The sequence below is a fragment of the Dipodomys ordii genome, unplaced genomic scaffold, assembly GCF_000151885.1.
Source record: "Dipodomys ordii isolate 6190 unplaced genomic scaffold, Dord_2.0 Scaffold14, whole genome shotgun sequence".
In the NCBI taxonomy this organism is placed as follows: Eukaryota; Metazoa; Chordata; class Mammalia; order Rodentia; family Heteromyidae; genus Dipodomys; species Dipodomys ordii.
This window is the reverse complement of record NW_012267230.1, coordinates 12143062-12159185: the sequence shown is the minus strand read 5'-3', so window position 1 is coordinate 12159185 and position 16124 is coordinate 12143062. Positions and strand designations below refer to the sequence as shown.

The window sequence follows — 16124 nt, the reverse complement described above, 5'->3', positions numbered from 1 at the left end:
TAGTCCTGAGTTCAAGCCCCACAACTGATGTACACACACAAAAAGACTCCAAATGGGGTACCTACACATCATCTTTGCTTTACCACTACATAGAAGTTCCAAATGACTGAGCTTAAGCTCTCTCTACCCTATAGATTGCTCGTTCAAAACCAGCAAGATAAAATTCACTTCATTACCAAGACCCCTTGGAAACTAGAGGTGGTGAAAAATCGAATTTCTGGCTCCCACAGACAGGTTTATCCAACTTTTATTTATTTTTTATTTTTTGGTCCTACTAGGGTTTGAAGTCAGGACAGGTGCTCTACCACTTGAACCATGCCCCTAATCCCTCCCTTACACAGACAAATTTTACAGACCAAACAATTTAGGACTTTTCATTAAAAAAATTCTTACCCAGTAGAAATGAACCAGGGCTCAGGCATCTAAATTTTTAATATGCTTCCGGATCCTTCTGATGTATGACTAGGTTCGGGATCTGCTGATGGAGAGGAGGTGGTCAAATAGAATGAGATCCGCCCCAGCTGCTCCCTCTCCTGACCCCCCCACCCCCGTTCCCGTAAACTGCTCAGCAAATATTTTTGAGTACTCAATTTAGACATGGAATATAAGCAAGAAAGACAGAACAGGGATCTTTCTGTGGTGTACAATGCGAGCTTGTATTCGTTGGATCGTTCAATTAATTAATCAATTGATTCATTCCAATTAGTTGGATAAGACTAATCACAAACCCTCTCTCTTGGGAGTGATGGTACAAGCTACTTCAGTCTAAGCCTCCAAAAGAAGGAAACTTGTTTTATTTTCTGTATAGGCATTCTTAACAAAGAACCATCGATCTGCATCTGAACACATCTCCTTTACCTTGTGTTCTGCACAGAGTGGTCCATTAGCCCCCACACTGTACAACCCCTCTCTCAACATCTCTACATGTTGTCATAGAGACTGTCTATGAGATTGGGGAGGAAATGGGGGAGGGAAGGGAGGAGGAGGGACAATACTAGCTGCTCATGACTGCTACACTATTGTAAATTACTGCAGATTCTATTCCTAAAAAAAAAAATTTAAATGGAATGGCATAATACCTCAAAGCTTACGTTTACTCACCTTTATGTTAGGTTGGCCAGTGCAAATAAGAGTGTTGACAGAACTCCTAAAGTTGACCCAATTTGTACCGGAAAGCAAAAAAAAAGGAGTCAAGCAAAATCTCCAGTGCAGGTGTTTCAAATGGTTGGTGGATATGCTTCTGAACAAGATGTCCTGGGGCATTGAGAGGCTTTGAAAAATAATGTGTTATATTTTCTGCACTCTTCTTAGGTGCATGTCAGTGAAGACCAGAGGTGGATTATGACTGTGTCAGATGTAGTGGGGTTGGTTTTTTTTTTGAGGCTGAAATATTAAAAGCAAAATGTACCTGTGGTGAACTCAAGGGTATTATTTATTATGTTAGCAAAACAGGAAATGTTCAGAGTCCTGTTAAGTCACCTTTTAGTCCTGAAGAATTTTGTCTCCCTACCTGCAGATATGACAAATGAATACCAGCCTAGTACCTTAAAAACACTGCAGTATGTTTCCATGTGGTCTTGTTGTTTAAGGAAACTCACTGAATTCTGACGCATGAAGGGTATTATGTGGGAAAAGGATTATGACAACTGCTACTTGAATTGTTTGCATTCTAAGTCAATGAAAGTTTGTTTCTCTTCATTTCATGTGATTTTTTTGTTTGTTTATTAGCACAAAGAGTTTAAGACTTATTACGGAAAAAAAGGTCTTTCCTTTTGTTTTGTTTTTTTTTTTAGGCTTGTAACTTTTGTTTTTGAGAAGTAAAGGCTGTAAAATGGACAAATTTGAATAACCCTAAGATTGCATGAAGAGGAAATGTTCTTAAAAACCACACAAGCATGACTCTCTAGGCAATGTTAGAGGATTTTGGCATTCATGGTTGGATTTCGTGCACACATTTTTATTTCATTTTATCTCTTAATTTGCATGTCAAGAAAGTGGTTTCCTTTTTTTCCTTTCTTTTTCTTGTTCTTTCGTTTCTTCTGTGAATACAGTGTACATTTATTTTGATCTCGTTTTCTTTTGGTTAGATTTATATTTCTGTTTGGGTAGTGACATTTAGAAAGGGGGTATTTTGAATATCATTGGTTGAATTTTTTAGAGGTTATTAGCTAACCGGTGACAGAAAAAAAAAACACCCAAACCAACCAATCTTGTTGACATTAGTCGTTTAATTATTGCACTATGTATTATTATAATTTCTCTAATTTGCATGTTACAGAACGGAAGCCAGGACAAGACATAGAAATTAAAGCAAGAGAATGTTACCACGTGGTTGTTGATTGAAATAATAATGTGCATGTTGTTTTCCCTTCTTACTCCTGCATGCAGGGATTTGGTTTCGTAACTTTCGAAAATAGTGCCGATGCGGACAGGGCGAGGGAGAAATTACACGGCACCGTGGTAGAGGGCCGTAAAATCGAGGTGCATGTTCAAAATATTTTCCCTTTCATCTTTTTTGATAAATGTCTGCTCCATGCTCATTTGTTTCCTGTAGATGCATCACTGGTGTCTTGTATGTGATTCCCCCACCCCCTTTCTCATTGTTTATATATATAATATATACATTATATATATATTTTTTTATATATATAAAAAGGAAAACTGGCCTTACTCTGTTTTTTAAATTTAACTTTATGTTTTACTCTTTTTTTTTTGTGGTTGTCTTTTTCTTTTTTTTTAACCGCTGCAAGGTGAATAACAAAAGTAAGACAAAAAGAAAAGGTGAATCGCCAAGTTTACTGTGGTTTCGGTTTTGCTTTTTACATTTTATTTTCCACGTTTGATAAGCGGCAGGTGCAGTAAGGTGTTGTTCCAAAGAGAGTAGCCAGAATGAGCAAAGCAAATCGGATGCAAGGCAGTCATTTTGTTTTGTTTTGTTTTCCGTTCTTCACGTCAGGGTTGGAGAGAGATCTGCAGTGGTCTACAAATGAATCATTTCATCCATGTGGTGAAAGCCATAGCATCGGAAAGACTTGCAAAATAAGTAAATAAATAAACAAATAAATAAAGTGAGGTGTGGGAAAAGTGAGAGGCTTTGCCATGAAATCTTTCATTTAAAAAAATATATATAAGAAACCAAATTGAATTTTTGCATTATTTATTTGTTTATTTATTTATTTGTCATGTCAAGAATCACAGTGCAGGGCTTTCAGTTTGCCTCTCAGGGCCCTGTGCATTGCAAAATCTATCACTAGTCACCATCGTCTGAGATTCCAGATCTACTATTTGTACCACTGAGAGAGCTCCTTCAGCGATGCCACAGGGTCATATTTGTTTTAAAACAACAAGAAAAAAGAAACCTTTTTTTTTTAAAAAAATTATAAACCAGTTGAAAAATTGCTTTAGTCTTTGGAGTAAGATGTTGCATATTTTGCCTTTTCATTTCCCCTCCCCTCCCTTGGACGTAACGCTAGGCCCCTCACCAAACTCTCAGTAACCCTGGTAAATGTACACAAACCGCAGAATGGTAAGTGCTGTCCACCTGCCGCTTCCCCGTACTTAGTGCTGATCTCTCTCTCTCTACATTGATCTCTCTCTCTATAGCTCTTACCTACCACGTGAATTTTTTTTTCCAACTTGTTGTTTTAAGTTTTCTTGGTGCTCTTGTTTGGTTTTGTTTTGTTTTTTTGGGTTTTTTTTTGTTGTTGTTGTTGTTTCTTTTCAGTTTATTTATTGTGTTTTTGGATATCGGTCCGCCTTGTAATTTTGAGTGTCGGTTTGAAGCTAGCCTGGGAGGTTCTGACTGGTTGGATTATCATTATCCTACTCAGGTCGTTAAACTCCATTCCGTGTGACCACGATGCACCCTCTCTCCCATGTTCCTCTCCTTAGCTGTGACACGGGAGCTTGAATGACCCCCCCCCCCGCCCTCCTTGCTATGAGCGAAGCTCTTGTTCCCAGTGTTGAATGCTTAGATGTCGCTTCTTCTCACCCCCCCCAAGTGTTGCAACACGGCTTAAACTCCTTTGTCTCTTCTTTTGATGTAGCTTGTCTCCTCTCTCTCTCCTCCACTGCATGGCCTTCCATGTGAACTTAATTTCTGTTTGTTTGTTTATAAAAATAACAACAATAAAAAAAACACCCCGATTGATCCTTTCTGTGTCACCACAGAATAGAAGCATGCTTTTTGGTCTCTACAGTCTCTTTTCGTTTGCTTTTGCTTTTTTCTTTTTTTTTCTTTTTCTTTCTTTCTTTTTTTTTTTTGTAACTGTCTCTTGATTAAACTGTACAAACGAGGTGACATTGCTTTACTGAAATGATCTGTCAGTCGAAATGGTGATGAAGCTAAATGTAATTCTAAACCCGAAAAAAAAATGTATGATTTTTGTTATGCACCTACTGCCTTTTAAAAAAAATAAAATTGAACAAATGCTTTTTGGTTTTTATTTTGTTTTGTTTTGTTTTTTTTTACTTCTCGGTTTTGTTTTCTGTTTTTGTTTTTTAATAAATAACCACAGTCATAATGCATGCAACTAATAGAATATCAGGCTGGGCTTAGCACCTGTCCTCACTTGATGTTTCTGTGCACATAGGTAAATAACGCCACTGCACGGGTAATGACAAATAAAAAGACCGTCAACCCCTACACGAATGGTAAGTAGAGAAAGCCCGGGTGCAGGAAACCCACCCCATCCCTCAATCTGTTGTGTGACTTAACCAGGGCACTCTCTCAACAAAGGCGAGTGTGGTGTTCAGCTGGCACAGGCGGTGGAGGTCTGATTTGTTTCCTTTGTTACTGATGGCCCCTTGTTGGCCACAGTCATTCATCCTCAGACGATTTGGCTCTGGCTTTGAATCTTCTCCCAGGTGACTAAGCTTTGGAAGGTACTTAGAAGGTGCTTGTGACTGAGTTCCACAAGAAGAACAGAGTCTGAGTGTATTCTCAAAACCCCTCATCAAGTGATTTCATATGAAGCACTTAGGTACTGACTGACAATCAGTTTGCTCGTGGTGTTGGTTTGACTTCTGTAAGCAATTTAGTAGTCGCTTTATTTTATTTTCTTCCTTCTTCCAATGGCTACCTATTTGGGAAAGGGAAAGTCCATTTGCTCTGCACTTCTAAAGGTCTGCCACTGAGCTGCCCACACTGGAATCTGAGTCTCTTGTTTTCTGCTCGCCATTTGCCTCAGCCCCAGCAACCCGGGGTGCACCCGCCCCTAGCGTAGACAGTTGCTACCACACACTTGACGCAGCCACGGAGCCGAGGCCAGGTTGAGATAACGCAAAGGGAGGCCTTTCACGCTGGGTAAAGACCCAGGTGTTCCCACCCGCCCCGGCCCGCATGAGATGCCACCCAGCCGACCACTGTGCATCTTCTTGGATGAGGAGATCACCATCCTGTGTGCAGTGTTCTCCAGGGCAGTTTCTGGAACGTTCGACAGCAGCAGAGCCCTGGAGGAGGCCATGGGAGGGTTTCTGGGTGTGCTTTTGAACACCCACTGCAGCAATACGTACCACAGGCCAACATGATTCCAAAGATGGCTGAAGACCCATGACCTGTGTTGCGGGGGAAGGTGGGCAAGCTAAATTTGTGGGGTGCAGGGATGTGCTCGGTGTGCCAGTCCACGCCCAGTCCCCGGCTGAGGCCCAGCCTCCGAGAGGTCTCTGAACTGCTGTGCATCTGATATCGAGCAAGATCCCATGTGCATGTCTGGGCTTTGCTCCATTGCCTTCATGGGGAGACGGGGGGTGGGGAGGGGGCTGGGAGTGATGGGCTCTATCAGCGTTTCTCATTCGGTTGTAAGCCTCATTGTTCAATTTAATGTCCTTGATCGAAAATCTTGGAATTTGCAAAGCCTGGGGATGTAACGCTCGCTGCCTAAGAAATTAAAAAATGGGATCATTTTGTCCATCTTCCTGACAATGGCAGGCTCAGCCCTCAGCAGGCTCATCCCAAGGGGCTCTTCCAGGTACTTCTAGGAGTCACAAAAGTGAGGCACCCATTTGCATGTCATTTGCATGCCATTTGCATAAGCCCGAGCAAGCCTTGAGCAGAGGTGATTTTCAAGGGCTAGCTTCTCATTGCCTTCGGTGGAAGACAGACTCTCAGAGCAGAATCCTGCGTTGGATGCCGAGCATCTGTGGATCAGGACTGAGCTTCCTCAGAGAGGGGAAGGAGCCAGAATCCTAGCCGGAAAACATTCCACAGGAAACGCTCTGTGCTCCTTTTGGTTTAGGTTTTGTTTTCTGCTTTTTAAGAACAGAATTGAGTCAGTGTTGATAGAGAGCACCAGGTATCTGTTGAACCATTTCAGGTGCGGGGGATTCACGCTGGAGCAGAGTTCACAGGTCACGTTAACGAAAATAGAGCTGGGAATTGAACCAAAGACAACTAAGAGAAGGAATGAAAGGGACAGGTTCTGCGAAGAAATCAGAGACCAAAGTAGAATGATTCGTAGATAGGTAGATGGATAGGAGGGTAGATGGATAGAGATGGGGAAAGGAGGGGAGGGGGAAGGCCAAGAGATGTGATACAGACATACACAGACTGCTTGGTCCAGAACAAACAAGGAATATAAGCAAGTAAGGCAAATGTGATCTCTACAGTCATAGGCTCTTCTTAGAAATGCTTCTAGGCTAATAGGCCTACCATGATCATTAACACATCATTAAGAGATCCCCATTTGGAGAACATTGTGCCCCAGGTTTATATTACAAAAGGCGGTGTGCTAAAGGAGATGTCTATATGAAGCAAAATAGCCTCTTGGGCTATTATGTCTCTGGGTTCCTCTTCGCTGTTCTCAGAAGAACAGGATTTAGGAAGCCATACCTGGCCCACACGGTGAACCTGGGTCCTCACTGTGGGAGGCGTTCTGTGACTCACGTGAATGTGGACCCACTTCTTTTCTCCAGAACATTCATCAAAGGGCATTTTGATATCTGGCCCTCGGCCCAAGGATACAAGGGCTACATAGGAGCCCTACCCCACTGTGAGGTTCACGACTTCCATAATGAGCGCTACCATAAAGATTCCTCAGCATCTGGGAGGGAAAACAGCCATAGATCTTCAGATACCATCATTCCTTAAAAATGGTTTCCCTACCCCCCCTCCCAAAAAAAAAGCAAGGTCTTCGTGAACACTCTTACGTGCTCTCTTCCTGTGTCAGAGCCATGAGCCCTTTAAAGAAACTTTTTCTATCTTCTATTTGGGAGAATCACAGACTGTTAATCTCATAGGCCGATTATTTGAAAGTTACCTTAGATATCATGCATTGATTAAGGATTTTTATGGTCCCTGGATGCATTAAAATGTATTCCATGCTAAATCTCCAGGGGATTAAAAAAACAAAAAAACCATTTTCTTTAGTATTCCAACAGCACTTCAGAATTCCCCCGTATCTCAGAGTAATCATTAGGAAAGATAATAGGTACAGTGAACTTCAGCAGAGAGTTTTGTTTGTGCAAGTTTCCAAATTCGTATAAATTTAATGCAAAAGACTTGTGATGGATTATCGAGCGGTGACATGTGAAAGAAGACAAAACTGAAATTATTATAGTGGTTCTAAAACGATTGCTATGGTAGGAGATTAATTACGTCATTTTAAAAGGCTTACCTGTACCTAATCAGTGGATCCTTTCCATTAGCTTGCCTTGAGAGAAAAATCAAAGAGGAGCAAGAATCTATTTTTTACATATAGTTTCTGAATATTTTTATGCATGCAATGCTCAATCTATGTGTCTTTTAACTTTAGTAATATATATAAAATGTGTATGTATGCATGTATATATGGATATATATATCCATAGATAGATAGATAGATATCCAGAGATAAATAGCTAGGCAGACAGGTAAATAGATAGACAGACTAGTGCACTTAAATTACACTTACGAGAGGCCCTGGGTTCAAGCTCTGGCACTACAAAACAATGCTTCTAGAATAGATGGACTTGCCACATGCCAGTGGCTTGTGCCTATAATCCTAGCTCTTTAGGAGGCTGAGATCTGAAGATCACAGTTTGAAGCCAGCCTGAGCAGGAAAGTCTGTGAGACTCTTAATCTCTGATTGACCACCAGAAAACCGGAAGTGGAGCCGTGGCTCAAAGTGGTAAAGACTAGTAGTCTTGGTTGCAAAAGCTCAAGGATACCTCAGGCCCTGAGTTCAAGTCCCATGACCAACAGGCCAAAAAAAAAAAATTAAAAGACTTGAAAAAATAATACTTCAACCCATCTCTCTGGATGACGGTGGTTTGACAGGGATAAATGTTTGCATCAAAGCTGATGACAATGCTTCTGTGTGTTTGATTGAAGGCTGGAAATTGAATCCTGTGGTGGGTGCAGTCTACAGCCCTGAATTCTATGCAGGTAAGGAATTTGCTGTCTGCATGCAGGAATGCTAGTCTTTGCTAAATGTGCTTTGCCTGTCTGGGTGGTTTCTTTGGGGCAAAGACAAGGGTATTTAAAACCAGTTCGTAGATGAGAGAGCCAGTCCACTGTGAGGTGAGCATGGATCCCTGTTCTCACAACCAACGCTCCACAGTGGCTTTGCCCTAAAGGAGAGCATCCGGCTTTGTTGAATGCAACGGAGGGGATGGTCTGCGCCCATTGTACTTGGTGTGCCTGCATGTGTCTTTCGTTACGCATTTCCACGTGGGGTTGCCTTTTCCCCTCTTCCCGAGCAAAGCAGAGAGCTGGCTAAGGCCTCCGAGCACGTGGCCATGATTCGGCCAAACCAAGGATGATTTTGAAAACTAGAAGGAGGGAAAAAAAAAAAGACACTCAAAAGTGGTCTTTCTTGGCTCTGTGAAATCATTTCCCTTAGCAAGTTCATGTCTCTCTGCTTTGCTTTGAGGATTTGTCTCTCTCCGCGCCTTGTTGGGAAATCAACCCTCTTAGGGGAAAACAAAACAACTCAGCTAACAGATCAGGGAGAGGAGAATCTGGAGGCAGCAGTGGCTGAGATTCCCAGTCCTGATGAGCAGGGCTTGCCTCTCCCTATTGCCTGAGGTCTCCAAGCTCAGGGTCAGGCTGCTCCCAATATCTAGAGCCCCGGCAGCAGACTTAGCCCATGAAGGGAGGGAAGAATCTTAACTAGTTTATTCCACGCTCCTCAGTAAGTGATCTCGGGATGCTAAGCTGTCCTCCTGGAGTGCTACACTCCTTGTCTTTTCCCTGAGACAAAGCGTCAACCCCGGAAGAAGAGAAAGGGACAGATAAAACAGTGCAAAATCCAATTTGCAAAAACTGAATATTTGGAGGCTGGACGTGGCTTGGTCTACTTGTAATCCCAGCCACAGGGGAAGCCAAGATGGGCTGATCATGGTTTGAGTATAGCCTGGGCAAAAGCTAGCAAGATTGTCTGACCAAACAAGGTGGGTATGATGGTCATGCCCATCATTTCAGTAACTCAGGAGGTAGAAATAGATTGAAGTCCAAGGCTAGCCCAGTCCAAAACATCAGACCCTATTTGAAAAAAATAATAATAAAGCAAAAAGGTATGGGGGTGTAGCCCCAAGAGCTAGAGTTAACTACCTAGCATGCAAGAGGCCCTGGGTTCAAACCCAATTAATAATACTAGTTGGGTAAATGTGGGTAGGAGAGCGTGTGAACCTGAATTCTAGATGTGAGGAAGTCAGCATGTGAGTAAGCTCATCTTCACCAAGTCTTAGATGAAATTCAAGATGGCGCCACTGCTGTGGAGCTGCGTTCACACAGGGGAAGGAGAGCTCAGCTGTGAGACTCTCCCTGACAGCAAGGTGAGCAATGGAGGAACCGCACCCAGACAGCCCTGTCTTGAATCCTGACTCCCTTCCTAGCCAGCACTGTGCTCTAGACAAAGTCACCTGAACTCTCTGTGCCTCAGTTTCCTCCCATGGGATGATGAAGGTATTTATTAGAATCCAAGGGATTAATATATACATATAGGAGGACTTGGCTGCCTACGCAACACTAAGTACAATGTTAAGTTCACGCCCCACTTTGGGGAGATGGGGGCGGGGGAGGACTAGAGGAGAGCCGATTCGTGTCGGGTCTGAGCATCAACTTTGACACAGAGGCGGGGGCTGCTTCTTTTTTCTTCTTGTAACTCATGAGAAGGCTAGGTTTGTAATTCTTCGCGTGTCCACTCCAGGGGTGATTTTCTGGGATCAGGGCCCGGTTGTCTGTCTGTCCAGGGGGCACTGGGTATCGGTGGGATGCATTTGTCCAAGGCTGAAGAGACGTAAGAGTCCCCCCATAGTGCAGTGGTGAAGTTAGAATCTGATTCTGCAGATGCTGTCCGCAGGGAACAGCTGGCCTGGGGAGGTGCCAGGTCTCTCCATGTGTGCGTGTGGGGAGGACAGGGGTTCCCGAGCTGCTGTGTGCAGCTTTGCTCCCCAGAATCCTGAGGGCAAGGAGAAGCAGCAGGAAGTCTGCCTTGTGGGAGTCGTGAGAGAGAATCCTGTCGTTTTCCCAGTCTCGTGCAGTGAGGCTGCTGCTATTCATTCTTGGCTCTGTTACCCGGAGAAATACCAACTATGTCATGCGTATGTTTGCGGGTGTTGAATAGGTCTGACTTACAGGGGAATAAATGGATCTGCATTCCTTGTAGAGCATCAGAACGGCAACTCAAATTAGCCCAGGGCTTGGTGTCAGCCGTGGGGGCCATGGGCTGCAAGTGGAGAGTAAATTAGGAAGGTAATGTTGCAGTGAAGACTTAGGCACCTTGCTAAGCTCTTTAGCTAAATGAGTTCAGTCCTCGTGGCAATGGTACAGGCGAAGAAACAAAGGTACAGAAGTAAAAGGTTGAGCCAGGGGTTTGTGATTACACAGTTGGTCAGAAGCAAGACAGATGTGGAAATCCTGTTTTGCTTATCTCTGAGCCTGAGTTATATTTTTATAAATATACATTTATAGAAAAGAGAGGGAGATATTGAGTCATAATTCCTCTCAGCCGTGTCCTGTGGTCACATGTTCAACTCAAACAAATTACCATCACTACAGTAAGTCGGGTGTCATAATTAGTTGTGTCTGGAGAAATTTTAAGGAGCCTGAACAACCAAAAGTCATCCCTATGGGCTATTCTAATGAATTCAAGTTGTTAAAAACAACTTTTCTAAGATGAGAGAGCTGGGTGCCAGTGGATCATGCCTATAATCCTAGCTACTCAGGAGGCTGAGATCTGAGGATCACAGTTCGAAGCCAGCCTCAGGCAGGAAAGTCCATGAGACTCTTATCTCCAATGAACCACCAGAAAACCAGAAGTGGCACTGTGGCTCAAAGTGGTAGAGCACCAGCCTTGAGTGAAAGAACTCGGGAATAGCGCCCAGGCCCTGAGTTCAGGCCCCACTGACTGGAAAAAGAAAGGAAGGGAAGGAAGGAAGGAAGAAAGGAAGGAGAGGAAGGAAGGAAGGAAGAAGAGGAAGGAGAGGAAGTATTATTCACGAAATCTGTATATCTGTGCTTTATGTTGCCTATATTTGGATTATCCCAGTTAACCAGATGCTCCTCTTCCACCTCAGCATTTATACGTGGAGTTAGGCAGATGCCATGATAATAAGACAAGTAGGGAAATGTCACTGCCATTTCCTCATGCCCCGGCAATTTCTCTGAGATATTCGCTAATCCACAAACACTTAATCCAGCCAGCTCCAATCAACTGCTTCCAGCACCTGTATGTATACAAAGTTATAGGCAAAGTTAAGAAGATGACTAGCGGTTTATCCACTTGTATTCTTGGGCATAATTATTAATACTATGTATGCATTTATATACCCAGGACTGAAAGTTTAAGTAGCAGTTTAAGTTCCCCTAGCTACATATTTTTTTTTAAAGTCTGGATTTATCTTGCAATTGTGAAGTCTGTCTGAAAGCTGAAGCAAAGACCTTGTCATTGATTCACTTTGGATATTCTGTAGGCCAACCCCGATTCTGTCCAAGATAGAAAAGCTAGACGTATGGTTCATTTCTATATAGAAGATGGTATGTTAATGACAAATTTCATAATATTCCCACAACCTAATTATTGATTTTTTTCTGAAGCTTATGCAGAATTAACCACCCAGACTCCGATTGTCTCTCCGAATGGGGCATGAAAAGTTCACATATTTTGTAAATTAAAATCAATATTTTCAATCTCTCCTAAAGGTAATTTTCCTAATTTAGTGGACTTTTCCCTCACATTTATTTTCTCTTTTAATTATAAAATGGCAAGTTATTGATTTTTGTAGGCGACCTTTGCATGCCCCCGTGCATTTTTATTGCTCACGCAGGGTGGGGGGTGGGAGGGGGGGAGAGCTGCTTAATGAGGACCTTTAATTACTAGCTGAAGAGTTTTAATTTGCTTTGATAAATTATGACATTTGCTCTGGCTCCCCCTTCTTCCCTCCTCTCCATCCCCCACCACACATGCATTCCAAGCTGGGCCTCTAGAGAAGAGGTTTCAAAATGGCTTTCCTGTGGGCTGCTGTTTTCCCTGAATCCTCCTCCAGTCAGACTTAAGAAGAGCTCTTTCAAATTCTTATTTCACACCAGTCTCCAGAAGAATAGCCCAGGAATTAATGTGTGTGTGTGTGTGTGTGTGTGTGTGTGTGTATCTTCTTCCATGAAAATTTGTTTTCCTGTGAAGTTAAAACAGCATTGATTATTTTCCTACAAATAATCATCTTTAGATCCCTCGAGGCTTTGTCTCAAGGCAGATGCTTGGTTGAGAAGTCAATTAAAGACCAGGGCATCTTGAAGACTTGGGCCGGCCTATGTGTAATGCCATACTGCAGAGTCCAGGTTAACCTGAGGGGGCTAGGTCGAATCATACTATTTGTTTCTAATAGTCCACCTGAAGTTGGGTGTGTATGTGTGTGTGCCAGTATTGGAGCGGCTTAAACTTAGGGCCTGGGCACTGTCCCTTAGCATTTTTATTTTGCTCTAGGTTAGCATGCTGTCACTTGAGACAGAGCTATTATTATTATTTAAATGGTTATTATTTTATTATTTAAATGTTTATTATTATTTAAGTGGAGATAAGAGTCTCACAGAGTTTCCTGCTCAGGCAGGCTTTGAACCACAATCCACAAATCTCAGCCTTGTGTGTGTGATGATAAATCGGGTTTCCAAGAAGAAGGCTCCGAGAAGGATTCTCACTCTTTTCCGGTTAATGAAATAACCTCTACCTTCGAACACAAAGATTTTTCTGGTTTGGGCATGGGGGTGTCATGCCTTGGAGAGACAGGCATATCTGCCCAACGAAACTGTTGATTTAAAGCTCTTTGAATCTTCACAAGTAAGACAAAGTAAAGATGAATAACGGAAGTTTACACCCAGGTGCCCACGTGCCAACATGTACCAACATGTGCCCATGTACCAACATGGGGCGTGGGTCTGTTTCTCCGTTGCTAGTGAGGGACACGCTGCAGAACTTCCACCCCGGTTACCCTACCAGCCTGCTCGTTGTTGTGACTGCTCATTCCGCCGGCAGAGCTGTAGGACAGCAGGCTTAGTAGCATGCGTGTCCTGGGCCACCGGACCACCTGTTGTCTGGGTACAAACTCTCCCACCAATTGAAGGAAAGATCGCAATCGAGTTCCGGTACTCCATGACCAAAACTACTGCTAGATCTTCTGAAGATAGGGTTAGATTCCCCAAGACAAGAAACACATCATTAAAGTTCCCCCCGCCCAAACAATGATAAATAGAAACACGTCCTCATTAGCAGGAATTCAGTGGGGAAGGGCTGGCAAGGTCCCGAATGGCTAACACTTCCTGTAAATAAAAGTTTCTGCACTGTGAGGGGAAGGAGGGAAATGTTCTTCACAGAAAGGCCTGACTAGCCCGCAAAGGCCCCCTTTGATAGGTAGTTAGGTTCTGGAACACAGGCCAGCTCGGGGTTAGAGGAAGGATCAGGTGCAGGTAAGAAAACCTCGCAGACTGATTGTGGAGTCAAATCGATGGAACTCAGGTGACTGCGCCTGTCACCTCCATCTGGCCTGTGTCAGCCGGTGAGCCGCTGTGCTGTGCACACCTGTCCATGCCCAGAAGTCACTGCGCCTGACCCCGCTCATAGCAAGCAAGTGAGGAAAAAGCGGATCAGGGATCTCAATAGAAAGTCTGAGGAAAAAAAAATGAAGAAGTTGGATATCACACTCTGTGATTGTTCATCTCAGAAAGGGCAGCTGTAGTTGACCTTGGATTATCTGTACAAAGCTATTTATGGGGGTTTTCTGTGGGACTTTTTTCCGCTACTGTGAACCATGATCTTCCATCTCTGGATGAGGTCAAAGGGCACAGCTAGGGGCCTCCCATCCCATGACTCATCTAGCATGCCTTCACCGAGTCCAATGTCTTCAAGAGAACGGCCTGCACCTCGCTTTTAAATAGACCTCTTTCCAATTTGTCCCCTGAAATTTGAATATAACAGCATAACAAACACCAACAAAAGTGGAATCGATCTAGATGCTGATGGCTCACACCTGTCATCGGAGCTCCTCAGGAGGCTGAGATCTGAGGATCCTGGTTCAATCCCAGATTCTAGCCCAGGCAGGAAAAAAAAAAAGTCCATTGAACCTCTCATCTCCACTGCACCACCAAAATGCCAGCAATGAAGCTGTGGTTCAAGTATTAGAGCTCCTCCATCCTAGAGCAAAAAGAGCTGAGGGATAGTACCCAGGTCTTTAAGTTCAAGCTCTGGTGCGTGCGTGTGCACGTGTGCGCGCGTGCACACACACACACACACACACGTGGACCAACTCTAGTTCTTAGAACCCCATTTGTTTTCTGTGGCTTTTAGATTGAGATTGGGGTAATTGTCCGAGTCCTGAGTATGAGCATGCGATTGAGCTTGCTGCCGGATGGAAGGCCGCAGGGTGGGTTTCAAAGCAGAGCCAGCCTTCAGGAGACCTGTCCTTCACAGAACAGAACACAGAACAGCCCAGGCCCGACACAGAGAGAGCCGTGGCTGCAAGCGGCAACTCCTATGCCCGATGACCTTCGGATCCATGATGTTTCTTGTAGCTTGCACATTTGCCAAATCCGAATGTGGTGCACTTCAGTGAACTGGAACAGAAGCTTCTAGATTTAAGTCTCCAGGCAAAGGATTTTCAGCTTGCAGATGTTCCACTTCAAAGAGTTTATCTTGTGCATCTGTTTACCTTAGCCTTTCCTTTGGGTTCCTATTCATTTTGCTTCTGCTTTCTCCTCCTTACATCCATCTTGGCAGATTTTTATTCCATCCCAGCCCACTTTTGGCTTTAACTTTTTTTTTTTTTTATTTAGTGCTGGTCTTGGGGCTTGAACTCAGGGCCTGAGTGCTATCCCTAAGCTTTCTTACTCAAGGCCGGTGCTCTACCACTTAAGCCAGAATTCCACTTCTAGCTTTTTGAGTAGTTTAAGAGCCTAATGGATATTCCTGTCGGGACTGGTTTTGAACCACAGTCCTCCAATCTCAGCCTCCTGAGTAGCTAGGATTTATAGGTGTGAGCCACCAGTGCCCAATCCCCAGCTGCACTGTTGAGGATAAACTAGTGCTTGACAAAAGTTACCATACAACTTGTTTCCTATTTGGTTTAAATCTCTTCCCTTGGAAGTAAATTTCCAGAGATTTCAAACATGAGTTGATTAGATTTTTTTTTCAAATTGTTTTAGCTTGTATTTGCCATTCAATTACAAACTCTGCAGCTCTGTGGATAATTCTGCTTCCAAAATTTATAGCTACTAGTATTTGCCCAACCAATTAAGTTGTTGTGTAAATAGAGACAAATTGTCCAGAATACTACTTAATACCCCGGATATTAATTATGTAGATTTTTGTCCTCCATCCCTTTTTGAAGATGTAGGATTGAAGAAAAAAACTATCCTTTAATAGAAGCTTACTTTGGATTCTTTCCCTCTAATGACAGTGTATTCGCAGAACTTGTATGGAACAGCTACAGCCCATTACAGTAGAAATATTAGTTTATAAAAAATTAATAAAGCCGGTAGAGAATGCAATTCGGTATCTGCACTAGCCAGTCACAGCGAAAGAACAAGCCAGAATTAATTATACTCTCTATGCAACATTGTAATGAGTTTTTCATTAAACTGTATACCATTATAAAAGCTAAACAAGGATTATTAGAAGAATAAAACCCATGGCTGGTTTTTTTGGGGGGTGGGGGGG

The 16124-nt window shown here is 43.2% G+C and overlaps 1 protein-coding gene across 9 annotated transcripts in view; it reads left to right on the top strand.

The window, feature by feature from the left end:
- Rbfox1 (RNA binding protein, fox-1 homolog (C. elegans) 1) overlaps positions 1 to 16124 on the top strand; it is a 268086-nt gene that overhangs the window by 177117 nt on the left and 74845 nt on the right. For 7 of the 9 annotated variants that reach the window (XM_013011366.1, XM_013011363.1, XM_013011364.1 and 4 more), the window contains 3 exons: positions 2389 to 2481; positions 4593 to 4653; positions 8309 to 8362. In XM_013011366.1, coding sequence (XP_012866820.1) covers positions 2389 to 2481; positions 4593 to 4653; positions 8309 to 8362 — 208 coding nt within the window. The remainder of the gene's footprint in view (positions 1 to 2388; positions 2482 to 4592; positions 4654 to 8308; positions 8363 to 16124) is intronic. The other 2 variants (XM_013011367.1, XM_013011370.1) reach the window with 2 other exon arrangements.